Source organism: Haplochromis burtoni, unplaced genomic scaffold (genome assembly GCF_018398535.1).
Source record: "Haplochromis burtoni strain Fernald_Lab_line unplaced genomic scaffold, NCSU_Asbu1 Contig_35, whole genome shotgun sequence".
Classification (NCBI taxonomy): domain Eukaryota; kingdom Metazoa; phylum Chordata; class Actinopteri; order Cichliformes; family Cichlidae; genus Haplochromis; species Haplochromis burtoni.
Genome location: NW_024582396.1, coordinates 258,870 through 279,939, shown reverse-complemented (window position 1 = coordinate 279,939; position 21,070 = coordinate 258,870). Strand labels below are relative to the sequence as shown.

Genomic DNA, 21,070 nt, shown 5'->3' with positions numbered 1-21,070 from the left:
TAAAGTGCAGGAAAAACCCTGCACCTTCCTACTTCGTGACAGGTACGAAATCACCTTTGTTACCACTGAACTGTCTCTAAATAAAGAGGTAGTGCTGACACAAAAGGGAAACCCCTGGTGTTGGATAATCAAGCCAACACAGCAGTAACAACAACTGCAGTTTTTCTAAAGGCCACATGAGTCCACACAGACTTCTTCACGGTTGAGTTTGTGCTTGAATTTTCTGTGAATGAAATGTTTATATTGTATTCGTCCATTATTCTGTCTAAGGTAGAGACTGAGATGCCCTGTCCTTTCTCATAAAGGCTGCTGCATTAAGATCACCGACAGGAAACTCTTCCTACTCTGATTTGAAATGTTCCCACTCGTCTTTTTTCATCATTATTGGGATTTTTAACACTTGACACTATGAAGCACCATTTGAAAAATCGTGAAAGCCATTTCATTTTATTTTATTGGTGAAACAGTCCTCCTGAAATAATCACACAGAACAAAATTTTTGCAGGCGTGTGGATTTTCCTCCAGCTCACACAAAACAGGTGCTGCACATTCTTGACGTTTGGTTACTAAGCCCGCGTCGGTGTCAGAGGGCTTCGTAACCCACTTCCACTCAAGGTTAGTTTGTTTGAAACAGCAGGTAAAACCTGGTCCTCGCGAAAGCTTTACCTAACCCCTGCAAAGAAAACACGGGCAGCTCAGGGAGGCTAACAAGCATTTTTTTCCTGTTGGTTTTAATACAAAAATCCAGAGATATCATACATCACCATCTCAGATTTCATCTTTCACATTAGAACCAAAATCAGAGGAAGAAGGGGAAGAAAAACAAGATGTGGGGGTGGTACAGAAGAAGTAAAACAGCTTCCAGATGTTTGTACGTTTACTCGCCTTTGTTCGTGTCTTATCATTTTGGCAAAGGGGGGGGGCAGTGGATGTTGACTTCAGACTTTCAAAGTTAGCAGAGAAGAAGATCCCTCTGAAAGCACTACAGGCTCATAAACGCCTTCACCGAAAGAGTCTCTGTACATCATGCAGATAAAACCATTTCTAAAGAGCAACAACACAAGTGACTCTGCCTCGTCTGGAAAGCACCCGGGGCCAAACTCCTGTTACTAAATGTGCTGCATAAATAAAAGTGACCGCCCGGAGGCTCCGTGTAACCGCTTCAACCAGATCCTGAAATGATTATCATCGGTAAGAGTGTCTGTGGTATTGCTTAGGTCTATCCATCTCTCTCAGAGCTATATAGAAAAGTTAAGAGTAGCTGTGTAGTTGAAACAGAACGCATCACACAATCTTTACAGTTTTTATTCTGTGCTACGAGGTGCTCCACGAGGACAGAGGGTTACGTGTTCCCATGTTGGACCTGGAACTGCGAGGGAAGCACTTTTTTAGGGGGGGGGGAAGCTGTTCGACGTGCGAGGCGGCTTTCTCTGGCGTTTTACTTGAGTGAGCGTCACAGCAGATACAGAAACACCTGTGGTCGTCCTCAGTGTCCGTTTCAGGTAACTCTTCCCGCTCGGCTTCCTGCGGACATGTCAGAGATCAGATCCGCTCCGCTCAGTCCCCCCCATCCCCCGCCCCTCACCGACAGCCGTGTCCCATATTCATTTAGATTAGCTTTTATTTTAAAATAAGAGGAGCAGAGTATGCAACGTGTTGGGAGTCACGCCCGAGTGGTTGGCGTTATTGTTATTAATCAGAGGAAAACCAGCGCTCAGTTTCTCCCGATTCTTTATTTTCATGTTCAGCATTGCCAGCTCTGTTTTAAAAAAGTAAAATGGACACTTATCTTCTTCTTCCCCTCCCTCCTCCTTCTGTTTCCAACAAATACACAACCGCACACATGCACGCACACAAACACGCCCTCCACACACACACGCACGCACGCACGCACGCACACACAGAGTCCTGATTTTCACCCATGTGGGAGAGAGCCGAGCCGAGCCAGGTCAGAGCTGAGCTGAGCCTGAGGACGAAACACCCATTTTTCGCTTCCTGTGTCCGGCTCTACAAAAATGGCTGCCACAGGCGTACCACAAGGCTCCGTGCTCGGCCCAGTTCCTTTTCTCATCCGCTGCTGTACCGCCGTGCTCACATCTCGTTGGCTAGCTCCTCCGTTTCCGTGGAAACGTCTCCGTTGGCAATCTTGGTGTTCTCCTCGTATCCGGGGGGCATGAAAGCTAACGTGTAGGGATAAAGCTTGTGGCACTCGGCGCGGTACGACTCTGCGTGCTCCTTACAGTCGCCCAGGGCGCCGCTGCGAAGACAGTCGAGGACCTCCGTGCAGATCTGAAGACGAGAGGACAAAGGTTAAAAGAAGCTACGTTCAGGCAGGGAGGAGTGGACAGTTTATCACAGTCACAATCCCAACTCAAAAGGAACTGCTGTACTTCCTGATGTTATTGGTTACCACAGTTTTTGTCGCAACTTCTCGATTGCGGTCGGTCCTTTGACCAACTTTTTTAGGAAAACCTGTCTGGCTGGTTTCACTTCACTGAAGAAACTCCTTTGTTCTGCTCCAGCCCTTTTTCAGGTTGATCCAAGAGAGATGGATACTCTCAGCATCTGAGCCATGAGGACCTGATAGACTAACTTTTATTCCACTTTTGATATTTGCACAACAGCAAAGACTCCAGTGTGTGTTTAGCATAAGAATAGTCGTAACTGTTTCTTTGCTTCCCTCCCGTCTTCTTACATGATGCCAATACGTACCTGTATGGTTCTGTTGTTCAGGGACTCATCCAGTGCACCGGCCAGTTCTGCTGCTTTCGTTTGCATCGAGGAGTCCAGATACACCATCATCTTCGCAGCTACGGGCGGGAGAGAGAAGGTGAGTGAGAGAAAGTGTGTTTTTAATAACTCTACATTTTAAGATCAATCCATCGCAGAAATATTTCTGCAGCGTGAGGCTGGTCCACAAACCTTTAAAAGGCATGTTCCAGGGGTAAGTCTCTGTTTTGGGTTTCATGTTAGGACCGAGGTTGGAGTCGGGAGTTTAGTAAGGTGATTAATATTAAGGTAAGAGGCAAGGGCATGCATGATGTGAATCAGTGCCTTCACTAAGGAAGAACAGGTTGCCCAACGTCTGTGCTCATCTATCAGTCTTTAGGTGCAAAGTTTCCACAATGGGACCAATGAGACCAACGAGCAGCAACCCCCCCCCCCAAAACAAAAAAAACAAAAAACTGAAACCTGAAATGTCTGCTAGAGACCACCCGGCAGCTACAAAGCCCTGTGGACAGGGCTTGAAAAATTACATTTTAAGGGATCGTTGGGTGCAAAGATGAACTAAGAAGGGGGGAAAACAAACAAACGGAGTGACATTCAAGCAAAAAACATTTGCAACAATGGAAGAAACGGCCCCCAGGTCATGTCAAATAACCTTAAATGTTTTCATGAGTACTGCTCTTCAGTGTCAATTGAACTGTTGTTGCATTAAGTACCAAAGTATTAGAAGTGAGGGTCAAAGAGACTTACCAGCCAGTCTGTGTGGTATGGAGCTGGAGTGCTTGGTGAGGTAGGCCTGGTTGAAGCTCTTAGCGTTGCTGTCTCCGAACAGCCGGGTGATCTCCTGCTTCAGCACCGTCCTGACCACCTCTGGAAGCTCCTTGCTCTCTGAAACTGCAAAGAGGGAACAGAGAAAAAGGATTATGTAAGGATGAGGTGGAGGCAGAGGAACGAAGAAGAGCAACAGCATAGAGAGGCAATTAAAACCGAGCGCTTAGGAGCATGTGCTGGTAGTTAAATAATGAATCCTCTCATACCTCCTTTAAAGAAGCGTACGAGACACTGGTGCAGCCACGGATGGTCGGGGTCGATTGCCAAAGCTCTCTTCACTGACTGGAGCATCAGCAGGTATTTTTCTGAAAGGAGAACACAGTAAACGTGTGAGGCAGAAATGGGGACGAAGACGGTACTGGCGGAGTAAAAAACACATAACATGTGCGCGCCAACCTTTCCTGAAGTAGATCTCAAAGGCCAGTAGGTGGGTGTCAATCTTGTCTTTGACCAGGTGCTTGAGAGGCGTCAGGAACTTGATGGCTTCTTCCAGTGGATTTTCTACCTGTAAAAGCAAATGTGCAAAACAAAGTAAAACTCGAGTCCTAAAAACTGATAAACAGACCTTAATACTTCACGTATCGGCCACTGACCTTCACCAGCTTGTCAGGAATGAGCTCTTCTTTGGGCCCTCCGATCTCCTCGTCGTCATCCTCCTTCTTCTTTTTCTGGTTCTTGAGTTGCTTCTCCTTCTCCGCGTTCTTCTTCTCTTCCTCCAGCTGGGCCTTCTTCTGGGCTCTTCGCTGCTTGTTCCTCAGCTTTTTCAGCTCTTTGTCCGATAGGTTTGCTAGAGAAATGAAGACAAAAAGGACGGTCAGTGGAGGCCTTCCCTTGATAAGAGCCTCGTTGACTCAGAGCTGGATCTTCACTGTGCGTCTCTCACCAGTGTCCGCCTGCAGCTCTTTGCTGTCATCCGTCAGCGGATTGTCGTGGAGGCTCAGGTAGATCTGGATGGCCGTGATTGCGGCCTTGTAGTAGAACGGGTGCATCCGGAGCACATCCTCCAGCTTCAGCAGGTCCACATATGAGCGTAGCGTCATCTTCCTCATGCAGTAAGTGTGGAAATCAAACTGATCGTCTGTGATCTCCACAAAATGCTGATGAGATTAAAGAGTAAAAAAGGAACAATTTTAACACCCAGAAAGACTTTGTGGGCGGTTAGGGAGCGTGTACTTTCACACAGAGTTTAAAATCCCGTCAGAAAAGCCTCACCCTCTCGATCTCGTGGCACTTCTTCAGGGCTTCTCCAAACTTGTTCATGGCTTTGTAGGCGAGCGCGCACTCAGTCTGGAACCACATACACTGCATCTCGTTCAGGTTCTCCACTGCTGATGCTCCCTCCTGCAGAAACATGAGACATATACACATGAGCACTGGCAGTCTGACCATTACTGTACGTGTTCCATGGGGATCCATTCTTAACTGAATGCTATTGATGAGGTGAACTAACAGTGTTGAGCCTATAGTCTGCATTAAAACCCTCCATGAGTCTTATAAATGCTTACCAGAGATACTTTAAAGAGGGTTATCGAGTTAACTGGTCAAGAACATTAGAATAGCTAGAATCCTGCTAATGTAGGATTATTTTAAAGTCCACAATTCTGCGTGTGCTTGACTATGGAGAGGTTTTTGTTTATGGCTCACCCTCCACTTTAAAACAATGTTGGGAAATAGGCCGCTGCGATTGATCACAGTCAATTACTTTGTCATGAATCACTAGAACTTGTACGAAAAGTGGGAATCTCTCTCTCCATCAGTCTATCAGAGATCTAAAGATAGAAAGTACTCATTATGATGAGTACTGATTGTACTCATCATGAGTACTGATTGTACTCATCATTTGCCAACATTTTGTTTTGACATTTTTAAAAGTCCTCATCGGTTGGTCAGCTGTCACTCTGCTCAATTTCTCTCACCCGGGTGAACTTGGAGCACATTTCCTCGGCCTCTTTGATCATGGTCGCCTTCAGCATGTACTTGGCACACTTGGAGTTGATGAATCTGTCAGCGGTGTCCAGAGCCTGGGCCTCATCCATCCACTGGGCAGCCTCTTTGATGTTGCCAGCATGCTGCAGGAGCGAAAAAGGTCAGTCGAGAACACCACCGCAGCAGAACTACGCGTCTAAAATAGTAAACAATCGTACAAATCAGACACGCGCGCCACCTTGTAAATCTTGGCTTTGATGAGGAAGAGCTCGATGAGCGTGGGCGTGCTCTCGATGGCCGTGTTGATATATTCTAGAGCCAGTGTCTGCTGGCCGATCATGTCATAGTGCTGTGCCAGGAAGTACTGCACCCAGAGCAACGTGGTTGGAGGCTCCTCCTTACCGTCATCTGGAACAGCAGACGCTCGTTAGGGTTGGAACCAAACGACTGCAACAGCTACACAAAAACTTACAGCTGGTTTAACTTCGTCTGGTTTGTTAGGATGCTGAAATGTTTCTCTCACCGTTCTGGTTGAACATTCGGCAGCTTTTTAATGAGGTTTCATAGCCGACCACCAGTTCCTCTATAATTGCCACCTAAAAGGAAAGGAGGACAAAGTAAATATGAAGCGTGACGCAAAGGGGATTTTCAGAATCGTGCAGTTAATACAGAGACTTATTGTTCATAAATATTTCTTACAACGGTCGATGCTAATTTCATACGTTTTATACAGAGGATGAGCTGAAGGGCTTCACTGAGGCCCAGGATAAGATAATAAGGGATAATTTTTAACTCATGCAAAGCTATTCCAATTTTTTTATTTATTTATTTTAAATGTTGGAATGAGTTGGAATTGAGCCTCTTTAAGACTCTTTTGGTCCGAGGCTGTGACTGTGATTTAATTTTAGATCAGTCAGCAGGTGTGCCGTCACCTTTTCTTTGTCGTTGTACAGCGATTTGAGCGTGGTGAAGACGGGCGGGCAGCCTTTACTGAAGTTCATCCTCAAATACCTGTCCAGACACTCTCTGAACTTGTCACCTTCAGAGAAAAACAAAAAGACAAAGCAAAAGAAAATTAATCTTTACTCTGTAGTTTGATTGTTACTTTCATTGACTAATAATTTTGGTCAGTTTTCATTAACAAACTTTTTTTCCCCTGATGGAAAAAGCCGATAACTAAACAAAAACTAACATACAAGGACAAAAGCTATGATGAAATGTACTTACACTTTCATCACTAAAAATGAGATGAAAATACGAAGCTTTGCAAACTATTTTGGAACAAAACAACCAACCTCTTTATATTTTAGTCACTGAATCAACTTCAGATTTAGTCTACGATAATCTTATGATATTTAGTCAACTAAATATAAACTAAAACTAAACTAATTACAGGCCTAAACTATGACTAGAGCTAAAGGGTGTTTTAAAAATATAAGTGAACACTGGCTTTATTCTGTTTGATTTAGCGGAGAAATGAGCTGCATACCAGAAAGGAAGTTGAGGGGTAGGCGGCGAGGCACCAGCCCTTTGGGAAATTTCTCCCAGGCTTCTTCAAAGATTTTGTATCTCTCCTCTACAGTACCTGAAAATAAAATAAATAAAAATCCAGAGGAATTCAGGATTTAGCTTCACCACCGATTTGGATGTTTTAGAAGTCAGTGGTGACAAGACTCGTGTCATACTTGGTTTGATGGCCTTCTCCAGGCCGTGATAATAGGACCAGTTCTCTGGGTTCCTCTCCAGCAGACGGCGGTAGACTTCTGTTGCTTCATCCAGACGCTCCAACTTCAACAGTAACTCTCCTACAGAAACATGGGCGCAAACACTGTTAAATCGAGATAACAAGCCAAGAAAAATCATGGCTGCTAGCAAAAACAAAAACCCAACAAACTTCTGCTCACAGGAGTGTCAGAGACGGTAAAATTAAATCAGCCTCAGAAAAGTTTTCTAGATGACTGTTTGCCTTTCTCTCCTGCAGCACCTGCATTATGCCAGATTACTGCTGGCATCACTGCTCCCCCTAGTGGCAGCAGGTTTTATCACACCATTAACACCATTCCACCACTGTGAATGAAATGTGCTCTTTCAATAAAGTTTTGCTTGTTTGATTTTACTTTGGTAAAGATGTTTGCACTTCCGAAGATTAACAGAGAGACTCTGCAGTCACCCACCTCGCGTCTCCTCCACTGCCAGTTTATCGCAGATCTGCTTCTCGTAGTTGGACAGATGCTCGAGGGCCTCCTTGTGCAAACCTGCTTCTCTCAGCACCTGGTTCTGGTAGAGCAGCAGCTCGCTGTACTCGTAGTCCACTTTGTCCGGAGACGTCTGAACAGACCAGACAAAGAACAGACCACTCTGAGTGTCAGTAACATTTTGTACCAGGCACGCATGACTGAAAACCTCCAGGAGCCGCTGTGCTTTTCAGGAAACTGAATTATTCAGTGTGTGTGTGCACGGTCACACCAGCTCACTGTATTACACAGATGGCACAAAGACAGGAAGCAGGCTGGTCTTATCAGGAGCACGCCAGAGTGAAAGCGAGTGAGCTCTACTGCTGTTGTGACCAATGCAGAGACGATAGAAAAAACACCCACCGGCTGCAAAGCTACAAAGCGCTCACTGTAAATCAGCGAGTCAGACACCTACAGCGTCACGAATACGAGTAAGCCTGTTACTCATCAAAGCGTGGAGCCGTGCATGGTGCCTGTAAGTACACAAAATAGTTCATATTCAAGCTTCTTTAGTGGCAGGGGTTCTCCCTTGCACAAACTTTCCATGCAGCAGGAGCTATTGGTCCACACTGGTGTGCGTCTGCGTACCGCCCCTGCTGCGTAGAAACAAACACTGCAGGAATGTGGCCAACGCAGAAACTATGGCGACGACTCCGGTGCAGTGCTTTAAAAAGCCAACAGGGTGTAGCCAAATCAGTGTGTGCTGATTGAATGACAGGAAGGTTCACCACAAAGGAGGAGAAAAAAAGTGCAAATGAGCACAAACAGCAGCTGCAGTGAACAGCGTTAAAGTTCTTTGTCTTTGTGTTCTGTTTTCGCCGCAGCAGGTGGAAAGCTAAAGCATCAACAACGCCACAAGCAAATAAGATCAGCCCACACTCCGCCAGCAACTTTCAGCACAATCACAGGTTTTTAGACCGAAGGATTGTAAGGACCAGTTGGCTGTAACAGCTACTTGTACCCCTACTTTTAAGAATAGGTAAGATGGTCTCTATCAGTGAAAATGCAACTTCTTAATTTTTATTTTTTTTAAATTCCAGTCAAAGATATTTTTGGACAAAAAAATTAAGAGAAAAACTACAAATTTTGCTTAAGGTAAGCTGTTAAGATTTATCTTGGCTTCTTGGCCAGAGCTTGTACTGAAATCTAACGCACCGACTCCAGCTGTGGCAGCTCTGAAACACTCTAAAATAGGTGCCTGGTCTGTGTCTGCAGTACTGGCCTCTGCACAGCTGCAGAGTCTCGACTGAATAGTCTGTGTTTGTATCATTTACGCTGTATCCCACTGGCAGAAGGTGCTACTGATGTGAGCAAGTGGCCACTCTATTTAAAACTGCAACATCAGCGGCCTCCAGTGCATCCCCCTCAGCCTCCTAGCAGATGCACGTATGGTATGAATGTCAAAGTCCAAGGTGACTTCCTTCTCCAGTTCTTGCATTCACAATACTGTCAGAAAGTGTGACCTCTGACCTTGGCGCTGAGATCACTGAAATTCAAACTGAAATTCAGGCCAGCTGCACGACAGGGTGACAACAAAACTGACAACAACTGAAAGTCATCTCCTGGTTCGGGTAAGAGAAATGCGAAACTGTCGCTGTGTCTAACCTGTTGTGTTTTCCTGAATTCCTCAATGATCTTTGCTGCCATCTCATAGTCTTCCAGGAGGTGATAGGCGATGGCATAGCCGATCCAGGAGGCCCGCTGGGCTGGACGCAGCTGCAGCAGCTGGTACCGTGTCTCCTGGAGAAAGACAATGTGCCAGCATTGAGTTCATTTGATATCAGGTGGAAAAATTCTACGTTCCCTATAAGCCCACATTATCTCAAACCTGAGGCAGTGCTGGGAAGATAAACAAAGAGAAAGTGATTGTGCTGACTCATGGTAGTGACACCAGGATGTTGCTAGCTGGCTCAGGGAGAACTAAAATTAACACCTAATACACTCTGAGTGGGAGCCCCTCCCTGTCCTCTCATCCATATTTTTTAATCCTTTCAGCCAGACTTTCCTCTTGCCATTTCATACCTCTCACTATAAAAGCATCTAAATCCCAGGAGAGCTGTTCTACATTGTGAAGACTGACTGCAACCTGATATCTGGATGCTGATTCGCCCAGTCCTCTCTAATTCAGAGCCATACTGCGTCCTGGACGAGGCAGGGCGACAGATGGAAGTGTGTGCTTCCCTTCAGGAAAGTTCTTTCCCCACTAACTGAGGACTGTTTTTGTTTTCCTTTATAAAAAGTTTACCGATTTTTTAAAACATGCCTCTGCCAACAGGATTTATCTCCTGTGGCCAAACTTTTCATCAAAACCTCCCAGCTTTTGATTAAGAACATGCAACATCTCTCAATTACTACTTAAAGAGACACAATCCCCCTCTGACTCACCCTGTAGCCCTCCAGGTCCCTCATCTGGATCTGCAGCAGGGACAGGTCTCGGAGGATCTGCAGGTTGTCCTTGTCCCACTTGAGGGCGTTGCGGTAACACTTGATGGCCTCATCGTACTTCTTGTCCGAGCGCTGGAGTAAACCGTACACATGCCAGCCTGGTACGCAAGGCCAGTTAAGGAAGATGCACAATTTGTATGATGCTATCAAATGAAGTACAGAAAAGGGGAGAGGGGTTCAATGAGCCTCTTCTCTTGTGGTTGAACTGAAGTGATGTGATCTTTTAAAAAGCTGCTTTCAGAGCGAAAGGATCTCAGAAGTGCTCACTTCTCAGGAACAAGGCACCTTCCTGCATTTTCTGTTATATGAACTCTGAAGCCTTGTAATAGCTAAACACTAGTTATGCATCATGTGGTCTTTCCTTTACTTGCAGCCCTGTGTCATCCTCTTCATTGTGTTGCTGCGTGGTGGGAGCCACTGTGATGCCACCATGTTTCATTTCGTATGATTCATTTAAAACCTTCACTGATGATTTCTGTGTCCTTGTTTTGTTCCATCAGAATATCCACATTTACAAGAATGTTGACACGATAGTGAAAGTAGACTTTGTACGAGTAATTACATGTATATCAGTTTAAAATCAACAGGGAGACTAAATGAGACGTGTTTGGTTGTGTTTATAGATGTTGCTCAAATGTAAAAATAAAAACTTTGTCCAAAGTTTGAAGCACCTTCGACATACAAGCACTTCTGGCTTAAACTGTGAAGAGTAATTGTTATTCTCACGCCATTTGTCATCAAACTTGCTTCTTACCCTTTCCGTAGTCCAACAGCCGCACTGCTGGGCCAACATGGACCTCGCATAAGATAAAGTGCATCTTATTAAACTGCTGTTATCTTTAACCAATTTTACCCACAAAAATTTAAGTGTGAGGATTTAATAAAACAGGCTGCACTGAATGATCTACATTGAGACAACAAAATTATATTTAAGCTACTTTAATACTTTTAGTTTAGAAAAACAACTGTAAAAGCTGTGTTTTTAATGGCTGCTTCTGGTGCTGTATTCATGTGTCCCAACAATCCATGAACATTAGGAGCTGGACCAGTAACTGTAACCTACACTCAAACGTCTCTGAATACTGGGACATTTCCTATCCTTCTGCAGGAGCTATAAAAAGATCCTTAAATAGAGTTGTAACAATTATGGCTTCTACAGTTCCTCCTGCGCAAACAAAGGGGGGGAAAAAGAGGCTATTACCTCCAACAGTAGCTAACTATGAAGCTGTTCATGCTGTTCAAAAATCATCTCAACGCTGTGTTCAACATGGGTCGAACACAAAGTAAAAACTACTAGCACTAGCTGCTGTGCTGCCAAGTCCAAATCCTGTGTAAACAGTGTTTTGATGAAGTTTTTATCCGGCGCCACAGAAACTAAAGCAGGGAGAGGCAAATCTAAAAGGCTAGTAAGAGATAAATCCATAAAACAGGATACTGTTTCTGAGGCTGTTCAGGCTTCATCTCCAATGTGGCTGAACATGATTATTCTAAAAACTGATTAATGACAAAGCAATGATCTAAATGAACTACCAATCATAATTATGAGCTTATGCAACGCATAACTCCGTGATTTAAAATCCTGATGTGTTGCAAAGCCTCAGCTATTTTAAAAGAACACACTTTTTTTTTTGCATACGTGCACCAAAGCACGCCCTCTGAGGGACGGAAACATGCCCTGGATACTGACTTACTGTGGAAGCTAAAGAGATAGCAGTGTATCTGCAGAGAGCTGCTCTGTCTTGACTTTAGGCAGGGTTTAGGTTCAGATAGACCTCATCCACCAGCAACGTGCACAGACTTCACTCTCTGCAAGAGAATCACAGAGAGAATGTGCTGACAGTGCTCCACCGAGAGCAGAGCTCTTCTACACAATGTGAGGCACCTCAAGGTCCTTTTAGCATCCCACAAACACAGACACACACTTCAACCATCCTGCAAAAAGACACTGCTAATAGTTCAAAGCGACAGCTGCTTAACCCAGAGGGTGCAGTGCTGTCTATAAGGATACAGACATGGCTCTTGAGGTCATTGCGCAGGCCTCTCCTCACCAGGTCGTATGCCTCCTCTTTCTTCCCCAAACAGTTCAGGGTCAAGCCCTTCATTGCCAGGGTCTCTGCAGCAAGAAAAGGATGCAGTAGATGGTGAAAAATACATTTAAGAGAAAAAGAAAAATTCTCCGTACAGCTACATTTTTGCTGCTTACCTCCATGCTCAGCAAACTTGGGGTTGGACAGGATTTGTTTGCAGAACTTGAGCCCATTTCTGTATTGTTTGTGTTCGTAACATCGCTGCGAGAGGAAGGACAGAGAAATCGCTTTAGGCCAAAGTGACTTTTAAACAGGTCAGCGGGTCAAGCCCGTGTTCTGGGTCTCTGCTCGTTCTGCTTTTGCATCTATTTACTACCAACTGCCTTCATCCAGGAAATGGATTTTTCAACATTGCTAAGACACATTCAGTTTTATTAAAGTATAACAACACATTTTTTTCCAAAGTCTGCAAGTAATCAGTGTCGCCCAAAATAATCGTGATTAAGATTCTTGGACCTAATCATATGCACGTTCCTTTCCCCCCCTAAACAGAAACTTCTGGCGCCGTCCCCAAAGCCGTTTTAATCAACGCCAAAGAAAAATCATGAGAATTTTATTTGAGTAATTTAAAATGCAAATGTGCTTAATCACAGACAGCGATTGAACATGCAGCACATAAACATGAAGTATAGTGTCCAACTTCCAGCACTCAACTCTCCTCTTATCTACAGCTGCTATATTTTACACACACGCCGGCTCAGCTGGCTAAGCTGCAGTGTTTTAGACTTTTATCGCCCGCAGTCCGAACGCTCGTCAGGAAACGCTGTCAGTTACAGCCCAGATTCTCGCGGTGGCTTTATCAGTAGTACATTACAGGCCTGCCGATACTCGTGACACGTGCCTTTGCGTTGTTCAAGCACCGGTGCAGGTCCGTATCACCCATTCCAGGTATCAGAGAAAACAAACAGTCCCCACAACAACAGGAAAACCAGTATGCCTTTCTAGTCCACAGCAAAACTTCTCTCCTGTTTTCTTTGCACGCATTTTAATTCATCTAATTTCAAAACAAAACTGTTGTAAAGGCTGTTATGACTAAAGTAAACCAGTCTTTACTTCAAAGACACTGTTAGCCTGCTTCTCTTCGCTGATAAAGTCCACACAGTAAAACTGCCTGAGTTTGACTATAATCACAAGTTAAATGACCAATCGGAGAGAAAGTTTGAAGTCACATGAGGCTAAAGCTTCTATTTAGTGGGTATACTGATGGTTTAATTCACAAATCCAACTGTACAGCTGTTTATCCTTACCCTGTAACACCCGTTTAATACTGACAGTGATGCTTTCAGTGCTTTATAATGTAGGAATTGACTTTAATCAGTTGAATAATAGTGATAAATAACACAAGCTCATTGCAGTCCAACTTGCATTTACTGCCATCTACTACATACTACCCGTCTGAGCCAGGAAAAGCCTGAAAAGATACAAATGTGTGGTCATGCTGCCCAGCACTGTGTGCACTGCACATTTAAACACCTTGAACAACAGATTTTTGGTCAGTCAACACTTAAAAGTTGTAGTCATAAACTACCACAGTCTCCCTGTATTACTGCAGCGAAACATATCAGACAGTTCTGAGCATCTACGATTTCCTTCCAAAAATATTAAAAACTAGCTACGCTGGTTCTACATTTCCAATAAGCAAGCAGATGCTCAGTCAGCAATAAACCCCCTCTGTTTTTAAGCTGGTGGTCAGAGGAGACTGTGTGTTTGTGAGGGAGGCAGGAAGAGTTAAGCTGGCAGATGGCATTGCGTTGTACCACCAGCAGCTCCACCAACAGTGAAAAAAACAAAACAAAACCCCAGAGATGACGTCAACATCACATATGGGTGCCAAGGTTGGTTACGAAATTAAGCAATCCACTGTTGAACTATGGGGACAGTTACACCACCAGCTGAGATGTGGAGCTGGAGGACAGAAAGAAAGAGGCTCAGGTCCTGCCTGCGGCTGGAGTGTAAGGCTCCGTCTTCTTATTGTACTCTGGAACAAAAGAATAGCTGTTCATGGCTGTATGACAGTCTTCAAGGTAATCCTGCATAAATATGAGTTCAGGTTTGTTTTCATTAAGGTATACTGAGACCATGTAAATGAGCCCATATATGGCAGCGTGCTTGTTGTGGATCTGTATGCATTACTTACTCTTCGTGCTGGAAGTGGAAATTAAATAAACCACCTGATGTCTCGCTACTCTCTTCACCTGTGTGCAGATGTGCACATATGCAGCTCCACTTTTTTGTCTGTGCTGCCACACAAAGGACACTCAAACTGTGTTCAAGGTTACAGAATGTCATGCATCTGTCCTGATGCATGCTCAATCACTCAGGTAAGGAAATCCCAAAAGTTGATTCTGTTCATCTGGACGTAGCATTTTCAGAGGGAGAAACGTTTCATTGCTCATCCAAGTGACTCTTCAGTCTCCGCTGACTGCAGGGTTCCTCAACCTAATAAACGGTACATTTGCATAATGAGTGAAACTAGGCCTCCTTGACTCCGCGCTCAAACCAACGTTCCTCCCTGTCCAGGATGTGCACATCCTCATCATTGAAAGAGTGTCCACTGGCCTGTAGGTGTAAATAGACTGCAGAGTCCTGGCCTGACGAGGTAGCTCTTCTGTGTTGTGCCATCGGCTTAGCCAGAGGTTGTTTGGTTTCGCTGATGTATAAATCACGGCAATCCTTCTGGCACTTAACAGCTTTTACTATATTACTCTTTTTGTGTTAAGGGACCCGATACTTTTGGTGGACCAATTTTGGTGCACCGCGTTTTTGGGTTTGAAAGCCACAGAGACTGTTTAGAGAAAATGCGTCTCAGCTGTTCCGATACTCCTGACACATTCAGAGGGTTTTCCTTTAGGCACCAGTTGTCCTTTGTCTCTCTTGGAGCTTTCTTTAGGTGCCTCCATGTAGTGCACCTCTGTGGCACCTCATAGCCCAGTGCTAAACACATTGTCAGTCCTTTGTTTAATAAATCCATTTAAAGAACATGCAGCAGGCCCAATTACTGAGCTCGCTGCCTGTGAGTAACTTTGTTCTTTAACAATCTGTTTATTCACTGCAATGATCAACGTGATGATTACCCAACATCCCTCTCTTGATTTAAGATAAAGGCACAGGGGACTTTAAATGACCATGATATGAAATGCTCGTGCTTCCACTGGCACTCAAAGTTGAAATTCTGTTGACTTTCGTTGTCCGAGCACAGGATCCGAAATTCAGTTTGCCAATACATGACACAACCCTACTTAAAATGAACAGTAAGCGAGAGCACTGAAGCCTGAAACACACCCGTGTGGATCCTGCCTTCATTTGTTTTACTGCACTTTTATTTAAGGATCAACAGTGCACCATCCCTCATTATCAGGTCATGTAAAAGAGGCAGATCTGATCTGCAGTCTGAGTTCTGAATGACCGCTTTCCTGCCACAACACATGTGTACAATGCAAAAACCTGAAGCCAAGCTTCATTTAATTCAATATTCTAACATATGTTGTGTTTTTACTGCAAGTCTAAATGAGATGCTAAATATTGTCTCGTCAATTACTAATAATCAGCAATGCTGGTTTAATTGTAGAACAACAAATCCAAATGACAGCGTCTTGTGCTCTACATTGTCTTTTCATAAGAGCTAACTGTCCCTCTAGGAATATTTCCCAAAGTTTCCTCCAAGTGAAACTGGAGTGGAAGTTATGATTTCTCTTCCCTGGAAACCCAAAAGAGAAGGAAGAGGCATGTAACACAAGCCAGAGTGAAGAACACAATGTTTGGTATGTATTTAGAGAAATAATATCAAGAATGCATTAGGTCAATGCCAGACTCAAGTGGGTATTAATCAATGAGCAGTGCACACCGGTAAAAAGTAAAGTACACTGAGTCACTGTTAAACTGTGTCTGCTGGTTCTCTCAGTCCTTTCTATATAAAACTACATTTTAAATGATTCATTTTTAAATAATTATGATCCGTTGACACAGACAATAAGTAATCAGTCCTCTGAGATAATACCGTGTGTGCTTCATATAAATTTAGAAGCATTAAGACCATCAGCTGTGCTTATCAAGAATACTCTGCCACCACCAGAGAAGTCAGTCTCAGCTCTAAGCTGCACAGATCGCTGCAAGAAGTCCCCAGTACCAATGCTAGATTTCGATTAGACATTTCAATGCATAGTTTGATTATTTCAGATCAAAATCATGGTGGAACGGAGGACGTGAAAATGAAAGCCCAACTCACAGGAGTTCATGTCAGTAGTGACTTCTCACTCAGTGCTGGGGTGTGAACTCACTTTATCATCACAGACAGAGCCCTCAGAAAAAACACCAATCATTAGTAATCCCGCTAAAACTTAATCTTTCCTTTAAACTCAAAATATTACCTATAATAAAGCCAAAGAGGCTTAGACAAAGTTTAAAGTTCAGCAGTTGGTTGAACTCCATGTTGCTCACAAACAACTTATTAATTTAGCCTGATGTAATTAGTGAAAAATTAGAGGATGATATCAGCTGAACAGCTGAAACAACTTGCCTGGCTCTTTACTTTCTTCATGCTCTAATTGTTCAGTCTTTTTTTTTTTAAATACATGTGAAATGTCTCCCGGGTTTTTACTCAGCTCTTCAGCACACACAGCCATGTCTTTCACAAATGCCCGGTGGAGATATACAAACGTCTCTGCTCCAATTTCAAATCAAATCAACAGACAAACGCCCTCCTTCTGTTTTCGCTCGTTTAAAGATGATGGATGAAGCTGGTCACCACACACTTTTATTTCATATAGGGCAAAAACTTGAGGGAGATTTTACTATGAATTAGGGTGATATGACCAAAAATATTTATCACCATATACATTTGAAAATTTGCGATAACGATATAACTGACAATATAATTGACACTAGACAAAATACTTTACAACTCCACAACTTTATTAGTGCAAAAAAAACAAACAAAACAAAACAAAAAAAAACCATCAAGCAGCTGTTTTCTATGTGATTAAAGTTATATAAAAATGTAACAGTGCAAATGCAAATTCCTTGCTGACAGTTTAACCAAAAGGCATTTCCAGTGGAAATTGGCCGACATATACTGAGCATAACCATGTATAATAACCGCAAAACTTAAAGAGGTTATACACACACAATACGGTAATATTATGTTGAAGCACAGTACGTATCACTCCGCGAGGATCCCGCCTACGATAGCCGTAATGCTCCGACAATCCATCAAGCCGTGCGACATTAGCAAAGTCGCACTAAAACATTTGACAAATCCTCGAGCGCCGTGTACATAAAATCGTTTCGAGGTCAGTAAACACAACCAGAGTTCATACATAAGGCACACGGGATTATAAGGGGCACTGTCGATTTTCAGAAAATCAAAGGATTGATTTTAAGTGTGCCGTATGTTCCAAAAAAAACATGGTAATAACGACGGCCCGCTAGCATGCGCTACCGAAAATAGTGCTTTGTTGCGTTTCTGACGGACGAAAGTTAAACCAGTTCCACACCACTGAAGCTGCAGCATTTTTACAAACCAATTCTGGTTCAGCCGTTTCATTTAACGATCGCTTTTGCCCTTCTCATTCTCCGCCACCGCCATGCTTTTTCCGCCATGTGCGTATGAAAACAAAGGCACTGCGCATGCGCGTTTTACCCATATTCTATCGCGATATTTTATTTTCTTATCGTTGCCCAACATTATACCGGTATTACCGTGAACGGTATGATATGGCCCAGCCCTACTATGAATCTCACAGAACAATATAAACGTAATGAATTAATGGGGCATTAATTTAAATATATACTTGATTTGTGACCTACATATGATGTAATTGGAGGACAGAGCAAGAAGAGCTGTAAGAGCATCTCCCCTTAGTTTGACAACCCTAGAAACCCTTTTATCCACATGTCTCGTGGCTGAATGCATCACAGAACAACACACACAGCAGTTTATAGACCTGAAAAGTGCAGATAAGTTATAACAGCATAGATAGTACAACAAATACATGTGCTTGCCGCTGCTTTTTTTCTCCTTCCTGTGATGCACTTGTTAGATGGATTGCACTGCCCTGCAAATTCAAAAGCATTAACAGGACAGCTGATGAAAACCACCATTACATTAAGATTACTGGTACAGGGCCCACTGTTAGGTGAGGCAGGAGGAGAGCAGCGTGTTTGTGAATCCTGAAACCACAAAATGGAAACGTATCCACCTCAACTGTCAATCAAAAGCAGACGACTGCCAACTTCCAATAATGCACTTGGGAATTCACTCTGGGAAAGCAATAATAAAGAGAGGTGTGGTCTGCTCCCGGCTATAGCCAGAGGGGGACAAAGCTTGCATCACATCTCTGCGACAGGAAGAGTAATAATAGTAATTTCATTTTCTACAACTCCACCAAATGATTTCAAAGTCCTTGTTAACTCTGAAGAAGACGTAAAGTTCACCTGGTTCTATTATAGAGTTTTTGTTAAAATGACGTTCGCAGTATGTGAAATGTTTACAGAGATTGTACAAAATTAAAGACCACTCAAACTGAAAAGCAATTCAGGACTGCGCAAAGTATAACAAGAATGTTTCTACTTGTTATGTGATGACGTAACTGCTGTTGCTAAATCAAGCTTCTACTGTGCTGGATCAGGCTCGTACTGTCTCGCTATCTCCCTTTTAAAATCAGGCTGAGCTCCTTGTTTTAGGCCTCTTCTGCCTTTTATTAGCATCATTTAAAAAGCAAACATTTGAACATTTCAGAATAGAATCAATGTTGGACCAACTAAGACTTCCGTTGGGGAGCAGGACTTTTTCATAGCAAGTTATCCAGATCACACAATATCAATGACTGAACCTCGTCTGGCGGATGGGATCATCTCACCAAACTTCAGTCTCTTGGCTGAAGTTTGGTCAGTTTCAGTCTTAAATTAAATCCAAGTGTTATAGTGGAGCTATGCATTCTTTTCTTCTGCAAATAATTAAGTCAGAACATTGTATTTAACCTAAACACAATCCTCTTTTTATGGAGGTCAGAGTGTTAAAGACGCACTGATATTTTTATTGGAGAAGAAAGAAACCGGATTGTCTGTAACTCTCTGCAGTGTCTGAGTGTTTGTTTTCTTTTGGGTAATGAAGGTGAATTTGGACCTGGCTCATGACATCAAAGTTAACAAGCAAACACTGTCTGAGTCTGTTGGTGGAAGATTTTCTGTTAACTATTTCCTACCTTAAGAAAGATCCAAGTATTTATACTACTAGTTACCTAAATTAAGAGTTTTTGCACAACTTCTACATTTTTTAAAAAAAATATGGAAAGTATGTAATGTCAACCGATTATCACCAGTTCCATGAAAGGCTAAACTCCCACTGAGGAATGCAACACGTACAGCCACTAACGTCTCAAGTTCAGGTGCAAGTCCCACAGGTTTGTTTTCTGTGCCAGAGCTATAGGGACTGCCAATACTCAGATAAAGAGCCGCTAAGTCCCAGCTGAGCCCCTGCCTTTTAAAACAATGATGTTTATCAGATCCAGTTTGTGACGCTGAAGTGCTCACTGCCCACAAGTCCCCACAGTTCCTGGAAAGTGCGTTGCTAGATGCCCATGCAGCACTGTTTAGTGGTACACACCGCCAAGCACCAGGCATGGTGGCGGGGGGGGACTAGTTTGGCATGCAGCGCACAGAAAGTTAACCGCACTTCCTGAAAAATACTGTGACAAGCCTTAACTCACACTTGTTCAGCTACACGTGTGGCCCACGTAAAACTGCCCGCAGATAGGACATGAACAACCCAGCAACACGGGAGAAAGGGAGGGATGGATCAGTAGCTCAGCAGGCCTGGGGCGGCTACAGATTTGCTGACACGGCCACACCGGTACTCCCCGGACTTCCAGTGGCTTTCACACATCATACACATCTACGTCGGCCTATGCGAGCCTCTAAGGTTCATCATGACGGAGCCTGCAGGCCCCCACAACTCAGAGAGTGCTACTGACATTTGTTTAGTGCCTCACATACCAAGATATCTAGCTCGGTAGAGTTAGCCGATTAAGTAACGCCAGGTGGCCTGCAAGCACGTTACTTTGTCAGATGGCACACATCTGACCAACTAAACACAATCCGGCTAAGAAGACAGCAGCTATGCACGCAGCCAGGAACTAAAATGCCACAACATTCACAAAACTGAGTGAGAAGCTAAGTAAGTGCAAGCTAATTCAGCAGCACACACGGCTAACGGGCTAGCTGCCGCTGAAAGGAGCATTAACGTGCTTTTCCCAGTGCTAAGGCCTGTCGCAAATGAACCACAAATACCGACAATTTAATCCAAAATCCAAATGTTTGTAGTGCAATTTAACCACACTGGAAGCATATATCGGAATAACATCAAAGTCATGAACAACCATTTTGGCTTTGTACCGCAGTGACAGCGCACATCAGGGGCCGGGCTAGCCGAGCTAACCCCATTCAATGATGCCATTTTGCTAACAGGCTAAGCGCTACCAGCCGGAGAGCTCCGGTAAGAGCCGGACTGCCGCCAACAGAGCTCCAAACTCGGCTGCCGTCGCTGTGCAGCACCTTAAAAACCAACTCACCAAGATCCTCTTGAAGAGAGCGTTCTCTTTCGGCGGTAAAGTAACTGTCGGCATGGTTGCAGGTGAGATCAGTTTCCCCCCTCGACCTCAGCACATGTAGCTAAAGTTAGCCCGGGTAGTCAAGACGAGTTGAGTGATGTTTTTTAGCCCTGGCTCGCCCGCTTCGGCCGCTCCGCTCGATTGCTCCGTTTTCTCTTTTCACTCACTTCCTCCTCACATTGACGGAAGCTCCGACAGCTTCCAAAATGGCGGG

At 43.9% G+C, this 21,070-nt stretch overlaps 1 protein-coding gene across 1 annotated transcript; it reads right to left on the bottom strand.

The window, feature by feature from the left end:
• Positions 1 to 436: 436 nt before the first annotated feature.
• Positions 437 to 21,070, bottom strand: naa15b (N-alpha-acetyltransferase 15, NatA auxiliary subunit b). The gene is given in 21 exon segments (XM_005919148.3): positions 437 to 2,199; positions 2,202 to 2,289; positions 2,713 to 2,810; positions 3,478 to 3,621; positions 3,765 to 3,863; positions 3,955 to 4,063; positions 4,152 to 4,345; positions 4,442 to 4,655; positions 4,771 to 4,899; positions 5,475 to 5,627; positions 5,723 to 5,892; positions 6,008 to 6,080; positions 6,417 to 6,523; positions 6,974 to 7,069; positions 7,170 to 7,289; positions 7,659 to 7,812; positions 9,324 to 9,458; positions 10,104 to 10,261; positions 12,172 to 12,276; positions 12,367 to 12,451; positions 20,818 to 21,070. Coding segments are annotated over 21 exon segments (2,769 nt in total). The 5' UTR covers positions 20,872 to 21,070; the 3' UTR covers positions 437 to 1,915.